This window comes from Cavia porcellus, unplaced genomic scaffold (assembly GCF_034190915.1).
Source record: "Cavia porcellus strain 051 isolate PalLab524CR breed Dunkin Hartley unplaced genomic scaffold, mCavPor4.1 scaffold_5, whole genome shotgun sequence".
In the NCBI taxonomy this organism is placed as follows: Eukaryota; Metazoa; Chordata; class Mammalia; order Rodentia; family Caviidae; genus Cavia; species Cavia porcellus.
The window spans coordinates 85,516,142-85,532,861 of NW_026947488.1; the positions used below are offsets into that span (position 1 = coordinate 85,516,142).

Sequence of the window (16,720 nt, forward strand, 5' to 3'; positions counted from 1 at the left end):
GTATCTCCCAGACTTATTGTGTGTGGGTTAGAGGTCTGAGTTTGCCTTTTACTCCTTCATTTTGACATTCTTGTAGGTTCCTCCCAACTGGTCATGGGGCCCCACACACTTCCCATGGTGGCTGCCCCTACGAGTCAGACACCTGAGGTCCTCTAATTCCAGATTTACAGGGAGATAGCAGAGAATGGAGCAGGCTTCTCCAGAGCTATGCAGCTACATGGGGGCTTCATTGATGATCAGGGGTGCATCTAGGTGGGGCTGCTTCTCTCAGGCTGTGTGGCTACACTGGGACTCCCACAATGGTGACAGATGCAATGAGGCGTGTTTGTCTGATTCTGCTAGTGGGTGACAGCTGCCTGAGGGAACCAACGGCCTCCAATGGTCGCCTACAGATGCACAGTTTTTACCTGGCTGTGTATCCCTGCTTCCGCTGGCTGCCTGTAGAAAGAAGCCTTCTGGTGGCAGCTCCCTCAGGGTGAAGGTGGATATGCTAGTTCTTTCTGCCCACGCTGGCTGCCTGCAGGATGTGCCTTTTGGTAGCAGCGCACAGCAGGCACACATGGATCTGTCTGTCTCCCTCGACCTGCTGTGGGCACACGTAAGAAAGGGCCTTCCACTGGCAGCACCTGGCTGGCAGAGGCCAATCTCCTGGTTCTCTCGGCCTATGCTGGGCACTCAGAGGAAAAAGGTTGATGTTACTTCTTGTAATTGAGGTTCTGTTTAAAAATTTCTTGTCTAAGTCTGTCTTCAATAGTTTGCTTATTTAATTTTCAGGCAGATTCAGTGACTATTTTAACATCTAGGTCTTTAATCGATTTTCATTTTAATACATGGGGAAAGATATGAGTTTACATTCAATCTTCTGCAGGTGGATTGCCAGTTTCCCCAAGACCATTTGTTAAAAAGGCTATGTTTCCTCTGGCATGTGTCTTTGGCTCCTTTGTCAAAGATCAGATGGTTGAAAGTGCCTGAGACTGTTTTTACATCTTCTACACTGTTCCACTGATCCACATGTCAGGTTTTGAGCCAGTTTTGTTTTTGTTTTTGTTTTGCCACTGTAGCTTTGTAATATAACTTGAAATTTGAGGACTGTAATGCCTCCTACTTTGCTTTTGTTGCCCAGGACTGCTTTTCCATACAAATTTAGGATTTTGTTTTTTAAGTTCTGTGAGGAATGCTGTAGGTATATGGATTAGAATCGCATTCAATCTGTATATCACTTTTGGCAGTATGGTCATTTTGACGGTATTGGTTTTGCCTATCCAGAATATCTTTCCATTTTATGATGTTTCCTTTGATTTCCTTGAAGTATTATAGCTGTCATAATAGAGGTCTTTTTATTTCTCTTGTTAGGTTTATTCCTAAGTATTTAGTTTTTCTTGAAACTACTATGAATGGTCTTGTTTTACAAATATCTTTCTTAGTTGATGTACAGGAACACTAGTGATTTTGTGTGTTGATTTTGTACCCTGCTTTCTTGCTGTATTTATTGTAGGAGTCTTTCAGTGAAATTTTTTGGGCCTTCTACGTACAGGATCATATCATCTGCAAATAAGCATAGTTTGACTTCTTTCTTTTCTGCACAGATTCTTTCATTTCTCTTGCCTGATTTCTGTGGCTAATGTTTCAAGTACTACGTTGAACAGGAGTGGTGATAGACGATTTTCCTATATTGTTCCGAATTTTATTTCTGTATGTATATAGGTATTTATTTTGGTCTTTTTGAGACAGGGTTTCATTATGCAGTTTAAGCTGGCCTCAAACTCACAGCGATCCTCTTGCTTCAGCCTTCCAAGTTCTGGTATAAAAGGCATATGCCACCATGCTGCTGTTCCTAATTCTAGAGGAAAACTTACAGTTTTTCTCTGTTTAATATGATGCTGGCAGTAGATTTGTCAAACAGTCTATATGAGATTGAGATAATGTCCTTCTATATCTTTCAGAGTTTTTTTTTCATCATGTCATCCATGTACAGGAACACTAGTGATTTTGTGTGTTGATTTTGTCAAAGGCCTTTTCTGCATCTATTGAGATGACCTTGTCATTTCTGTACCTTTTGTGTGATATATTAATTATTAATTTGTATTCAGAATATTAAACCATGTTTGCATTCCTGGGATGAAGTTAACTTAATTGTAATCTTTTCTAATAATGTGTTACATTGTTTACAAGTATCTTATTGAAAGATTTTTATATCCATATTCATTGAAGAGAATGGTTTTTAGTTTTGTGTTTTTTGGTTGGAGCCTACTCTGGTTTGGGAATTAGAGCAGTGGTAGAAATGACTTTGGGTGTACTCTTTCCATTTCAGTTTCATTAAACATCTCATAAAAAAATCAAAAGAAAGTGAATGAACATCATTAACATGCTAAAGGAAATGACAGCAACAAAGCAAATTTCAATACAGTGTGTTAAAATCCAGTGAAGATACCCTACCATAAAGGAGAAAGAAATGAAATCATTTTTAAATAAAAAGTAAAAACAATCCATCAAGTGCAAATATACACATAAGAAATGCTAAAAGTTTTTAGACTGAAGAAAATGATATAAGATGAAAACTAGAATTTTAGAAAGGATGCATACAGAAATGTTAAATACATAGGTAACTATAAAAAAATAATTTTCATAATTTCTTTAAAATGAATGTTATTTTTTAAAAGCAAAACTTACTACATGCTATGGAAGATGCAGTATCTGTAACTACATAATAAAGGATCAAGAGAAACTGGAACAGTGAGTGGTAAATACTAATTACAGGTAACCTACATAGTTAATATATATTTTAATCTTCAGAGCAACCAGAGATAACTATCATGCAAAGAAGTAAATGCAAAGACATATAGCTAAAAAGTCAACAGAGATATGAATGGGACTTCAACTGAGAACAAAATAGAATCAAGTGCATTCTACCCTGTTCTTCCTACTAACTGCAACAAAAAACCCTGGACAAATCTTAGAAAAGAACTATCAGAAGACTCTGAAAGTTGCAAAGAAAAACAAGAAGTTTGGCTAGGGAACCAGTGGTAAGCACCCTGAAATTTCATCTTTTTTCCCCATATATATCCTGCCTGGAATTTAGATTCAAGTAAAGTAACTCTGAGGGGTATAGCTCAGTGGTAGAGTATGTGCTTATCCTGTAAAATTCACTAGATTTGACACCCAGTACTGAAAGGAGAAGTGAGGGGAGGGGAGAACAAAGCATGCAATGAAGCCCATTCTCTCTGGCAAAAGAACAGGGCAGAGGGGGGTCCTACCTTAATCCTGGCACACATCACAGAAGAAACCTTTATACTCTCCCCAACAGGCATTACATGCTAAAGGAGCAGTGGGACCCAGCCTGCTGAACATCCCATTCTGCACTAAAGTGAGCAGAGGCAGCTCTCCTTTCAAGCCCACATGGCACGGTAGACAGTGCAGGGACAACTCAGTCAGACCCTATCTGCCTGCAATAATGAAGCAGTGACTTCTCAATATGCAGGGAAGCCTGGAGTAGGGGCCATGCCTACTGCCTGGACTGCAATAATGACAGCAAAAGGGAGTAAGGGAGGACTCCTCTTGGAAGAGAATCATGGAGACTAGAGAGCAGGGGGAAGGGATCTTTACATCAGTGTATAAAGGCCTCAGCATCAGCACAATAAAACTGAAAAGCTGACTATAGTATGGAATACCGAGGTTTCAAATTTGTCTCTAGGTGAAAAACTAGTAGGACACATCAGAATGATGCAGCAATGGCCTTGAAAAATAACTGACAATTGGCCATAGTCCTCACAAATCAGCCAGGACAAGACTTGTGAGACAACACAGGTAACTGTTTGCTCAATAAAAGATCTAAACAGAACTATTTATGATACAAATTAATGGGAAAGTTGGATTTACTATGTAACAAAAGAGAGTAATATACCTATAGAAAAAGACAAGACTTTCCACTTTTTCAAACGTTCCTGTCACCAAACTAGCTCTATATTTGCATATTAAGAAATGCACCTGGACTGGGTGTGGAGGCATACACCTGTAATCCTAGCACTTGGGAGGCTGAGGAAAGAGGATCACCTCAAGTTTGAGACCAGCCTGACCCAGGGACTGGGGATTTAGCTCAGCAGCATTAAGCACCTGCCTGGCAAGCTCAAGGTCATGGAGTTCAATCTCTAGTACCCCATCCCCCTCAAAAAAAAAAAAAAAAAAGCAACAAAAAAATGCATGCAAACCAAAACCCAATTAGAAATAGCCTTCAAAATATTCAAGCTTTTTTTTTTATTATTAAGTTTTGAAATACAATTTAGATATACATAGTGATTATATTCACCACAGGGAGTATGTACCTGTATATATCTTCATTCTTTTTTCTCTTATTACCTCCCCTCCCTCTAGCCCCTCTTTCTCTCATTTACAAAGCTTTGTTTCCATTTTACCTTTCTTTTCTCATTTTTTCCCCTTTCTTTATTCCCACCTCTTCAGTTCCCCTTTTCTTTTGAACAATATCTTCCTCCTTCTCAATTGTATTTACATTTCGGTTCTTATTTACACTTTAGGGTTTCTCAAATCCGAGGAACAATGAGATATTTATACATTTGTCCAATTTCTTTCGCTTAAAGAGTATGGTCTCAAGGTAAACCCATTTAGCTATAAATGTCTCAAATTTATCTTCCTTTATAGCTGAGTAGTACTATGTTGTATTATAGAACCACATTTTCTTTATCCATTCATTGATTGATGGGCATTTGGGTTTGTTCCAAGATTTAGCTATTACAAACTGCTGCTATAAACATGAGTGTGCTAATATTATTGTGGTATGATGCTTTTAATTTTTTTGAGAAAATATCAAGAAGGGGAATAACATCTAGTTTTAGTTTTCTGAGGAATCTCCACTCTGAGTTCCACAGCAACAGCAGAAAAGGGTTTCTTTTTCTCCACATTCCCACCAACATTTGTTATTGGTTGATTTCTTGATAATAGCTATTGTTTCTGGAGTGAGACAGAATCTCAGAGTTGTATGAATTTACTTCTCTTGCATGATCAGATGATGGTGAACATATTTTCACATACATATTGGCTGTTTTTACTTCTACATCTGAAAAGTGTATATTCAGACGCCCATTTTTGAGCTGGGTCTTTAAATTTGTGGGGTCTGATTTTTTTCAATTTTTTATATGTTCTAGATATTAGTTCTTTGAGGAAGAATCAGCTAAAAACTTTTTCCAAACTCTGTAGATGGTCTTTTCACTCTGGTGTGATTTCTTTTGCTATGCAAAAGAATGATATTCTAATTGTTGATTGTCTGTAGTACTTCCCATGCAATCAGTGAGAGTGCTTGCCTAGAACATGTAAGGCCCTGAACGTGATCACTTGGGGGGGATGATACATACATGGCTGATTTAGAAATACTGCATTTAACTAAAAACCTGTGATCAGCTTTTAAACACTAAATAGAAATCTGATAAATTTATGGAAAAAGCTTAAATATAGGTCATCCCTGAGTATTCAAATCTTATAATCAATACCTCAAATTGAAATTCTGCCATTAGTTTTACCCTCAATAAATGATTACATTATTTATCCATACATTAATTATACTACTTTAAGTTCTAAGGGAAACAAAGAAAGAAGGACCTACACCTAAGTGTAGCATTTGCAGATTAAAAAGAAAATACACTTACTTTTTTCCAGTTTTTATGTTTTATTATGTTTCTAATACATAAAGATTACATTTCTTGTGCCGAGTTGGTACATGTACATCACATATCTTAATTCTTTTTTTCAACCCCTTCTCCTCTCTTTCACATCCTTTCATCTTTTTAATCCTCTTCCATATTAGAAAGATCTGTCTTCCTAATTCTTATTATCTATCCTATATTTTGTTTTTTATTTGGAAGGGTACTCTAATAAAAGAAACCATGCAGTATTTTGTGTCTGGTTTATTTTACCTAACATCATGATATCAATATTTAGTAAGTTTTTCTTTTTAAGTGAGCTAAGCAACTATGTGAGCAAAGTGGCTAGAAGCAGGTGATAAATTTTCAGCTTTAAATTGGTCCTGCAGTTAGTATTGCTATTAAGCATAAAAGGTGAAAGGTCTCAATAATTCCTTTTCATCACAGTAACCTCCCTTGATTCTTTAGCTAGATCAGTTCTCATTACTAGCAGCAGCCTGTACCTGCCTTTAAAATTCATCATAAATATAATTAAATCCGTAACTAAGTCTGTATTAATTTTTAATAACTGTCTAGCCACAAAGGAAAGGTATGTTCAGTCATTTTAGAAAGATGCTGAATATATGTACTGTTTACAAGTAATTTTTAACTCAAAATACTTATAGCAATTATATTACAGTGAGAATTATTCCCCAATAAAGATATATTTGTTGTCACCAAAAATAAATTTTCTATATTATAACCAATGCATATTTCTTTTTTTAAAAAGCTTCAAAAGCGTATTTCTAAAAAAGAAAGGATGAATTACATTAGAGAATCCAATAGATTTTGTAAACAAAATAAAATTAAAGTCAAAGTTAGTTTTTACCCTATCTCAAAAAAAGACAGATTGTGCATGGTGGCACACGCCTGTAATCCTAGCACTCAGGAGACTGAGGCAGGAGCATTCTTGCAAATTCAAGACTAACCTGGGATAAAAAAATGAGCTCAAGGCCAGCCTGAACTTTACAGCAAGATCCTGTCTCAAAAAGACAAAAACAAAACAAACAAAAAATCAGTACTTACTTGGTCTGAAAAAAATTTTTTTTCATGGTACATTCTTTTTTTTTTTTTTTAATTTTAAAGAGGGTAAAATTAAACAGAACAAAACACATCATAAGAAAACAATTTAAGAAACACAGATTTCAAAGCAAGACCACCAGAGATCTTCACTGTCTATCCTATTATCTCTTGTTTTCTTCCAAATAGTTGTCCTTATCTTCACACACAATACATTCATACTGAACAAATAGGACTAAACTGTCTTCACACACAGTACATTCATACTGAATAAATAGGACTAAACTGATCAGAAGAGGATGATGAAAGCATTTAGGTCTTCAATACCAGACAACAGGGGAGTCAACAATGACTGCCATAATGTTTCTCATTCTCTTCGAAATAGCTGTCTAAATGTTTACGAATACTGAAATTAAACAAAAGAAAACAAACTAATATCACTCTAGACAGAGAATAATAGTATTGCTAGATTTTATATCATGACACTACGGAATTAGCACTCATATCTTAGTGTCTCTTTTTCTTCAGAGTATCTGCTCATTACATCGTGCATTATATAATCTATTCTCATCAACTGTTTAGAAGTTCTACACATGCATGAATCTCTACATGTATACCTATCCTTTCTGTATTAGAGGGAAAAACAAATCAAAACAAGACAACAAAACAAACTCCTAGAAAAACATGAAACAAAAAAGACATATAAAACTATAATACTAGGTGATCTACAGTAGTTACTATGATGTCTCTTGTTATTTTCAATAGAATTGTCTATATCATCAGGCATAATATAATTGAACATGGCACTACATAGCAATATTAATAAAAACAAAACATTGGAGACCTTATAGGACTTCAAAGGCAGTTAATAATCAAACTGGAATGGGTATCCTATTGTATCTTGTCATCTTCAGAGTAGTTGCCTCTGATCTTAGACTTGATTACTATCACGCATACCAAATTCGAATAAAATCAGTCAAGACAAAACAGTGATCTAACAAACCAGATTCAAATAAGATTAGTCATAATATGACAGTGTAAGTAATACACGGCTTCAGGTTAAGTTAATAGGAAATTAAGGATAGTTACCATAGTATATCCTGCTACTTCTGGGATAGCTGTCTGTGCCCTCATATCTAGTATGAGTAAACAGACAGGAACAGAATAAAATCAAAGTAAACAGTGATAAGACTAGTGTGGCTTTTAAATTCTGATACACTATTAACAATATCCTCTGCCTTCCTTTTTTAGACAGTTCCTCCCCTTTCCCTTTCTCAGGGTGCTTTGTATATTTTGGGTCCCACTAACTCCTTTAGTTTTTAGACTAGGGAGGGCAACCCGCTATCTACCTAAGTGGTTCTGAATCTTTTTACCCCTGAGCTTGATCTTGAGCTGTATTCCTTTACCTACTAAAGCCTCAAGGTTTTCCTTCCTTATAGCTGAGTAATTCTCCACTGCACAAAAGTGTCATGACTTTCCAACCTATCTGCAGCTGCTGGACGAGCTGTCACTATTTCTCTCTGGTTGCCTAACACACAGAGCATTGTTTTCTCATCTTTGTCCTTCAGTTTATTAACCCTCTTTCTGGTTGAGTATATTTCCTATTCAGAGCATCTCAATGGACTCTATCTCCTGATCTACTCTGCCTGTGTTTCTTTTTGTTAGTGTATCAAGGCCATCTGTGTTAGAGATTATAGCCAGTCTTCTCTGTTTCATCTCTGCTATGCTATTTTTCTGCTTTTGGTTATCTACTTTTCTCCTTCATTCCACTGTCTGCCCCATTCATTGGGCCCACTCTGCCACTGTTGCTGGAATCCTGGTGATTTTTTTCTCACTTTCTAGAATGTTCTTCAGTATTTTTGTAGAGTTGGATTGGTGGTCACGAACTGCCACAGTTCCTCTTTGTTATGGAAACATCTTGTTTCTCCATTAATTTTGAAGGACAGTTTTGCAGGATACATCAATCTGTGTTGGAGGCTATTCTCTTTCAGAGCTTGGAATACTTCACTCCAAGCTCTTCTTGATTTGATAGTTTGTGTCGAGAAGTCTGTTGTGATTTTGATGGGTTTTCCTTTAGAGGTGGATCTGTTTCTTTTCTCTGACCGCTTTTAATATTCTGTTCTTGTGATGAATTTCTGGATCTTGATTATTATATGTCTGGGTATAGATCTGTTTTGGTTGTAGCTGGCTGGAGTTCTGTATACCTCATATATTTGAATATCATTACCTTTTCCTATGCCTGGAAAGTATTCCTTAATTATTTTTTTGTTATAGCCTTTGTATTTCATTTGTGTTTACTCCTGCTTCTTCGCTCACATCTTTTATTATTAAGTTATAGATCCTCTTGTCATCTTCTATCCTTTGTATTGTTAATTCCTGGTTCCCTGTTATTTTTAACAAATCTTTCCTTTCATGATCACACATTGCAAATCTATCTTCAAGTTTTGAAAGTCTAACTTTAGTTTCTGTCAAGGAATTTTGCCAGCTTTCAATGGAGTTTTTAATTTCCTGGTAATCTCTTTGGATCTGTTTCACATGATCCAAAGATAGAATAGATCACAAATCTATTCTAGATTTTGTTTATATTCTTCATCAAAGGTTTCTCTCCTTTTTCTGGGTTCCTCCATTCTTCCATCTGTGACTTCTTGAAAAGTGCTTAGCATTTCTTTTATTAATCTTTTTGTAACTTGCCTCATTTGAATTAGTATTTCAGTTTTAAGTCACGAAGGTATTTCTGTATGTCCGCTAATACTGTGTCCGATATTACATGTTTGCTGCCCTCAATCTCTTCTGTATTTACCTCTCCTGGACTTATTTTCCCTGGGTCAGCAGTTGGAGGCTTCTTCTTGTTTCTGTCTCTTGTCATGTTTATGATTTCTTTCAGATAGGTGTATGGTGGAGGTCTCAGGCCCTTTCCATATTGCTTACAGTTTTTCTGAAGCATCCTGGCCTAGGGGATTGCTACCCTCTCCAGTTTACTGTTGATCTGTGAGGTGCATGCAGGGACGATGTGGGCTGGCCCCTCTCCTCTGAGCCAGTCAGCTGGCGAGTACCTTCAGCACATTAGTCTACGCTGTGAGTATGTCACAGGTTCGGGACAGTTTTGTCCCTGGCTATTGGGTCCTGACCAGGGGTGTGATCCAGCCCAAGCCGATCACTTCAGTCCTCTTTGGGCCAGGAGTGGCCAACTGATGCCACTGCAGTTCCAGGTGCAGGCCTGTCCAATATGTCATCCAGGCAGTCACCCCCTCCATGAGACCAAATTCCTAGCACTCACCACGTGTTAATGCAGCTCTCCATGTTGATTCCGCTCTCTCCTGCACTACATCCTCCCACCAAGGGTCTTGGACTCACCATTCCCAATTTCAGTACTATTGCAAATTGTCTGCCTCCAAGGTGTACCCAGCATAGTGTGGGACCGGCTCCAGTGAGAGTGTGTGTGATTGATTCCAGCTTTTCATCCACGTTTTTTCTGCTTTTTTTTTTTTTCTTTTTTTTCTTTTTCCTCAATTTCTTCCTAGGTCATGAGAATCCCTCTTCTTTTTTCTGTTCTTCTCCATGGTGTTAAATTCTAGTGTCTGAGTTGTTTTTCTCAAAGAGGCTCTCTACCTCGCTACCTATTAATCTGCCATCTTCCCTGGTTTGAAAATTTTAGGAAATGCAAGTAGGTAAAACAGAAAACTAACCTATAACCCCAAACTCCAGAGATAACTACAGTGCTGATAAAATCTGTTTTAGGCTGTCAGACTACCTTTTATTCAGACTTACAAATTACAATTACAATTACAGCATCCTATGATTAGACATTTTATCTCAAAAATATCTTGATGGCATTATAAAAGTATATTATGATATTTTGATAACTAAATAAAAATTCATTATAACAGTTTTACACAACAATTAAATAATGTTCTTTTGGAGATTTTGAATCTTTTTTTTTATTAAATACACATAATGCTTCACTAGACATTCTTCATTCTATTTTTTTCCTTAGATAAATTCCCAGAACTGGAATTTCTAGGCTAATGTACATATGTATTTCTTAGGCATTTGATGCATAATTGCAAACTATTTTTCAGAAAGGTTTGAAAAAATAAATATATATGTGTATATGAAATAAATACATTATTTCTTGCAACTGTTCTAGGGATAAAACCTAGTATAATCAAGAAATTCATTAAGGGGCTGGGGATTTAGCTCAGCGGCATGAGCACCTACCTTGCAAGCAGGTGGTTGTGAGTTCAATCCCCAGTACCAATTTAAAAAAAAGATAAATAGAAATTTATTAAATAAAAAGATAACTGAATAAAAGCAGATTATCATAAAAACCCTGAAAAATGAAAAAACATAGCAAGAAAAAATATCAAATATTTTTAATAAACTAAGGCAATCAAAAAATGAAAGAAAGATTTTTTTATAATTTAATGAATTAAAGTGCTCAAACTGGGCATAGTGGTACATACCCATAATCCCAGCACTTGGGGTTGCCATTGTTGAGGCTAGCCTAGGCTACACAGTGAGTTAAAGACCAGCCTGAATGACTGAATAAGACTGTCTCAAAAAGGGGTAAAAAGTGCTTAAATAGTATTTACAACTAGTTACTCTGAATCAATTTAGAAAACCAAAAAGCAATATTACCACACATATTATTCATATGATATAAATTTTTCCTTATAGCAAAATGGCAGAAGTAACAGGAAAGTAATTTTAAATATAGATGCTAAGAATAGGAAGAATAAATTATAAAAGATTTTAAAAACTTTAATCTTTTCAGGGTTGGGAGTATAGTTCAGTGATACAGAATTCAGTATCAATCCCAGGCACCAAAACAAAACAATCTTTTCAATTAAACTATGGTTTATTACTTCATCTCCAAATTATTTTTTTCACATTAGGGTACACATTGCTCCTTTCAGAACTCAGAGAGACTATCAGACATCTCACATGTTTTATCCAAGTATCCCTTCAAGTGCAATCTAAAGACCATGGTTATTAGTATGGTTGGATAAAAGTATCTATTCTATATCATCTTCCTGGCATTCTCCAATGCATCTTATTTATACTGCACAAAAAGCACCATACTCTCTTACACTTGAAGGCACAAGAGATTCCTTTTACATGCAACTCTTTTCCCCTAACCTTGTCTCATCAAAAAATTATTAAGATACCTAGCCTCAGCTTTCTAATTAGTGTCCCACAGACATAGTATGGCTCTCCCAGTGCTTAACAAACTCATAAGCACTCATCACACCATTCTATAATAAATTTTTTCATCTGATTCGCCTGTTAACAATTGTGGTGAAAGTCTACATTTTTTTCCTATTTCGAGCCCCCGGTTCTAGGACATTCTCTGGTGAGTTATATATATTTAATGCCTCTTGAACAAAAAAAATATGTATTTAAAATGTTAGTCTCAAAAATAAATAAATAAAATGTTAGTCTCAAATGTCTAAAAATCATTAAAAGTCAGTCTATTCAGTTTACTTTTCCAGATTTACAGTGTCTAAAGAGGTAAAGATAACAGTACCTAATGAGGTAAATCTTTAATTCAAATATTCAGATCAATCCCCACTTAAAAATTTTAAAATATTTTCATCAAAACAACAAATTAAAATTATGCTTAAATTGTCTTATTGATAAATTAGAATATCTAATATATTTTGCAGATAATAAAAATGTTTATGCTGTAAGATCCTATGAACTTTAGCATTAAGAATAATATAAGAGCATAATACATGGTAAAAATTAGACTGACAAAATTTATTGATAAAAAACCTGAAGCAAAAGATTCTTAACTCCAAAAACAAAACAAAACACAAAACAACAGGTCTTTAAGTGATAAAATAATGTAACTGAAAAAAACGCTGTAAGTGAGAAAAAAGAGATCTTGGTAACAGAAATAAAATGAGATAAACTTTTAAGTCATCTATGGATGATACAATGCAACGATGTCAAATGTAAGCTAACATTAGGACTCACTATGTCTTACAGGTGAGAGTGTTATGTGAAAAGAGGTAACGAATGAGGATATTAGCACAGGGCAGGAAAGGTTCCTGACCCAGTGTTTAACCTAATTTGAGTACACATACAAATCAGAGAGTTATAGAGGAAGAGATTGAGTAAATTTTATGACACCAGATTTCAGAGAGCTTCTAAAGCCAAGCAGACAGCTGAAACTTTATGTGATAGAAAGTAAGTAACCTGAAAAGTAATAAATTATTTATCAAGCTCTAAAAATTCCAAGCTCTTATTTTATATTTGAAGAAAATAGGCAATAGAATAATTATGTGATTTCCTCCTAGTTGGGAATAATATGGAGTAGCCTCACTGCTACAGTTTGGATCTTAAAAGTTTTCCCAGAAGCCCATCTGTTAAAGCCTTGGTTCCAGAACTGTACTCCTGGGAGGTGGTAGAACCTTTAGAAGGTTAAAGTGCAAGAGGCCCTCATGTCACTGGGAGTGTGCCCTTGAGGAGAACTGTAGGACCCTGGCCCACTTGCTTTCTCTTTTGCTTTCTGGCTGAAGAGATGAGCAGCTCTGCCCCATGTTCTCCCTATGCTGTGCTGCCTCGCCACTGGCCCAAACACTGGCCCCAAACATGGGGCCGAGCAATCATGGATTGGAACCTTCCAAACTGTAGGTAAGGTAAGTCTTTTCAATTTATAAGCTGACTAACTCAGGTATTCTGTTATAGTGACAGTTAAACAACACCCATTCAAACTCTTTCTGCTACACACTGATGCTGTTTGGGAGCCACTTCAATGGAAGAACTCTTTCTTGAAGAACAATGGACAAAATGACACTAAGCATGGCTGTTTCCTAGGTTCTAAACAGAATTTGTATGACAGAAGGCATAGTCTCAGGAGGAGGAAATTCCCACATATATTCAGATATGAATTCTCTCTTTTTTTTTTTTTTTTTGTCTTTTTCTTTTTTTTTTTTTTTTTTATCGGTACCGAGGATCGAACTCACAACTGCCTGCTTGCAAGGCAGGCGCTTATGCCAGAGCCTCAGCCCCTCAGATATGAATTCTTAAAGACAAATATGTCCTCTGGTATTAAAATGAATTTTTTAAAAATTTACTATTAATTTCTTAGAAGAAATATACAACTCAAATTTTGTATGAAACATAGTAAAAACAAATTTAAAACTAGATTCTCCCTATTGAACGTGCATAATTTCAACACTTTACAGGCTTCATAATCAGGTTCAAAGTAAGTATTTCCAGAAAGAAATAGTACAGTAGATGTTCATTCTTCAAATCTTAATAGTTTCTTTGGCCCCACTAATATGAAATGGATGGAACCAGCATATTGAAGATAAATGAGAAAGACTCAGTCAAATGCAGTCACTGAGAATGTTTTCCAAAGACAGGAAACATGTGCATGATACTTATCACACTTATGATGCCATATATGTGACTGATCACCATTACAACTTACCCCAGTTTTATCACACAGGCGTAAAGTATGAAATGATCCAACAGCAAATAATTCTCCATCAGGAGCCCAAGCAACTGAGGTTATAGGATGTTCATGAGGTTGTGAACTGTACAATGGACGGCCATAACTATCCCATACCTATAAAAGCAAACTTTTAAAAATCTGTAACAATCACCATATTATTGCAAACAAGTTTGTCCTCCAATAAGGTATCAAAGATTAATAAATCATCATGTTATACTATTAGCAATGGAATGTCTTTATTATCAAAGGTATTATTATATGACGAAAAAAGCTGTATTCCTTTTAACCTAATATTTCAAAAAGATATTAAGTAAACATTATAGCAACTTTCAGATTTTACTCAACCCTAAACCATTTTGAGTGCTTTAAATTTTTTTTTTTTTTTGTCTTTTTTCATTTTTATCGGTACCGGGGATCGAACTCACGACCGCCTGCTTGCAAGGCAGGTGCTTATGCCGCTGAGCTAAACCCCCAGCCCCGAGTGCTTTAAATTAATAGCAAGGTTTTGAGATATTTAATACCTTGCATGAATTTCTGTTTGTCCACTGAAAGCTGTATCAACTTTCTCCAAAATAATTTATTTCTATTTCTAGTTTATTAGAAATAATTTATTTCTATTTCTAGTTCTTCCAACTATAGTTACATTGAGTGTCATGGGGCTGGAGGTGTACCTCAATGGGAAAGCACTTGCTTAGCATATGCAGAGTCCTAGGTTTGATCCCTACCACAACAGAGAAGAAAAATTTTATTCTTCCTCATAAATTATTTTGCTTTGAAACTGATCACTGTTCAGTAAAAATGTAACTGAGCTGATTTAAATTGAATCATATTGACTATTAAATTCTATAGGTCAACAAGATAGTTTTTATACCTAGAACATTAGAATTCCACTTAAAATTTTAAAAAATTAGCAAAATTTCTAGAGTTAAAAGACATGACTAAATTAAAATATTGAAACTATAACCATACATGCTAAACTTGATCCCTTCAATCAGGTGGTAAGTCTAAACATTACTTACCTTATATTTACAGTCTTCACCAGCAGATAAAATAAGATCATTGACTGAGTTCCAATCAACTTTCAAAATAATACCATCATGAGCTTTCCACTGTGAGAAAAAAAGAGCCAAAAATTAATTGTAAATGTGAGGATTTTTTTATGTGAAGATTTTCTAACCTTTTTTTCCTCTCTCTCTTTCTCTCTCTCTCTCCTCTCCTCTCCCTTTCCCTCCTCTCTCTCTCTCTTCTCTCTCCTCCTCTCTCTCTCTCTCCTCTCCTCTCCTCTCCTCTCCTCTCTTCTCTCTCTCTTTTCATTAAGAGACAGCATCCTTGCTATGTTGCCCAGGCTGGCTGTGTACTCAAGTGATTCAATCTCCTGAGTATCTGGAGCTTCAGAATCACACTGCCACATCTACCTCATTTATCTCTTTCTAATGGTTTTTTTTTTTTTTTTTTTTTGCCATGAATTCAGAAAATCCTGTATTCCACTGTGTAACCTATAATCCTATATTCATAGCCACTGTGCAATTCCTTATGTTTGTGTCATTACTAGTTTATAACAGTGAAAGCTCTTGACATCCATGCAGCAGCTTACTCAATACTGCTGGACTCCAAATACTGCTGAACTATTTGAAATTTTTTATCTGTGTGCTAACATTGGAATAAATATATTATATATTCCAAAATGTCAGTTGACTCTAAATCTTGCTGTCTCCTTTGTACAAGTGATCCTATTACTGATATGATACTGTCTTCTTGCCTGTTCCTCCCCTACACACAGACACACACATACACACTCCATCTCCCTCTCATTCCCTCTTTTCTTGTGCTGGGAATTAAACCCAGGGCCCAACACAGGCTCAATATGCCTATCACTGAGGTATACCATCAGTCTACTTTCTTTTTTACTTTTGTTTTTTAACACCTACTGCATGAACAACTTAAATATTCTCTTTATTCATTTCTGCATATTCCCCTAAGCATCACTGTCTTTGCCTTTTTGGGTCTGGTTCATAACTGGATGACTGAAAATCTTCTGCTGCATTTATTATACATCAAGATAATGTTTTCTACACATATATTTTATACATATATGTATATATAAAGTAACCCAGACACTGGCAATCTAGGAAACAAGCATGGTGTCTTGCTCTTAAACATAATTTATGTTCCCATTTAGTTATTACCACACATGTAATTAAATGCTACTGTGAGCAGAACAAAATAACAAAAACAACATACCTTAAACACTTTGAGTTACATTTCAATGCCTCTTAATATCAAAAGGTGACAGATTAAAAGACTATCTCTTTATAATAATCTTCCCAATTTACTGTTCTTAAAGTATACAGAGTAAAATATTAAATTTGGGTAAAACAAGCTCCAAGAATAAGCAACAATTTGCAGCTTGCTTCACTTAAAATACACAAAAATACATCACTTTGTTTTTGTTTTTGTTTTTGTTTTTGGTTGGTCTATTTTGATTTCTGTAGCGATGAGAATCAAGTCAGTTTCATCACTGATGTGTGAGTCTCTGCCCCCAGCTCTT

The 16,720-nt window shown here is 35.7% G+C and overlaps 1 protein-coding gene across 3 annotated transcripts in view; it reads right to left on the minus strand.

Annotated features, from left to right (window-relative positions):
• Ift80 (intraflagellar transport 80) overlaps positions 1-16,720 on the minus strand; it is a 131,021-nt gene that overhangs the window by 78,852 nt on the left and 35,449 nt on the right. For all 3 annotated transcript variants that reach the window (XM_063249272.1, XM_063249273.1, XM_063249274.1), the window contains 2 exons: positions 15,192-15,281; positions 14,149-14,286 (listed from right to left, as the gene is read on the minus strand). In XM_063249272.1, coding sequence (XP_063105342.1) covers positions 14,149-14,286; positions 15,192-15,281 — 228 coding nt within the window. The remainder of the gene's footprint in view (positions 1-14,148; positions 14,287-15,191; positions 15,282-16,720) is intronic.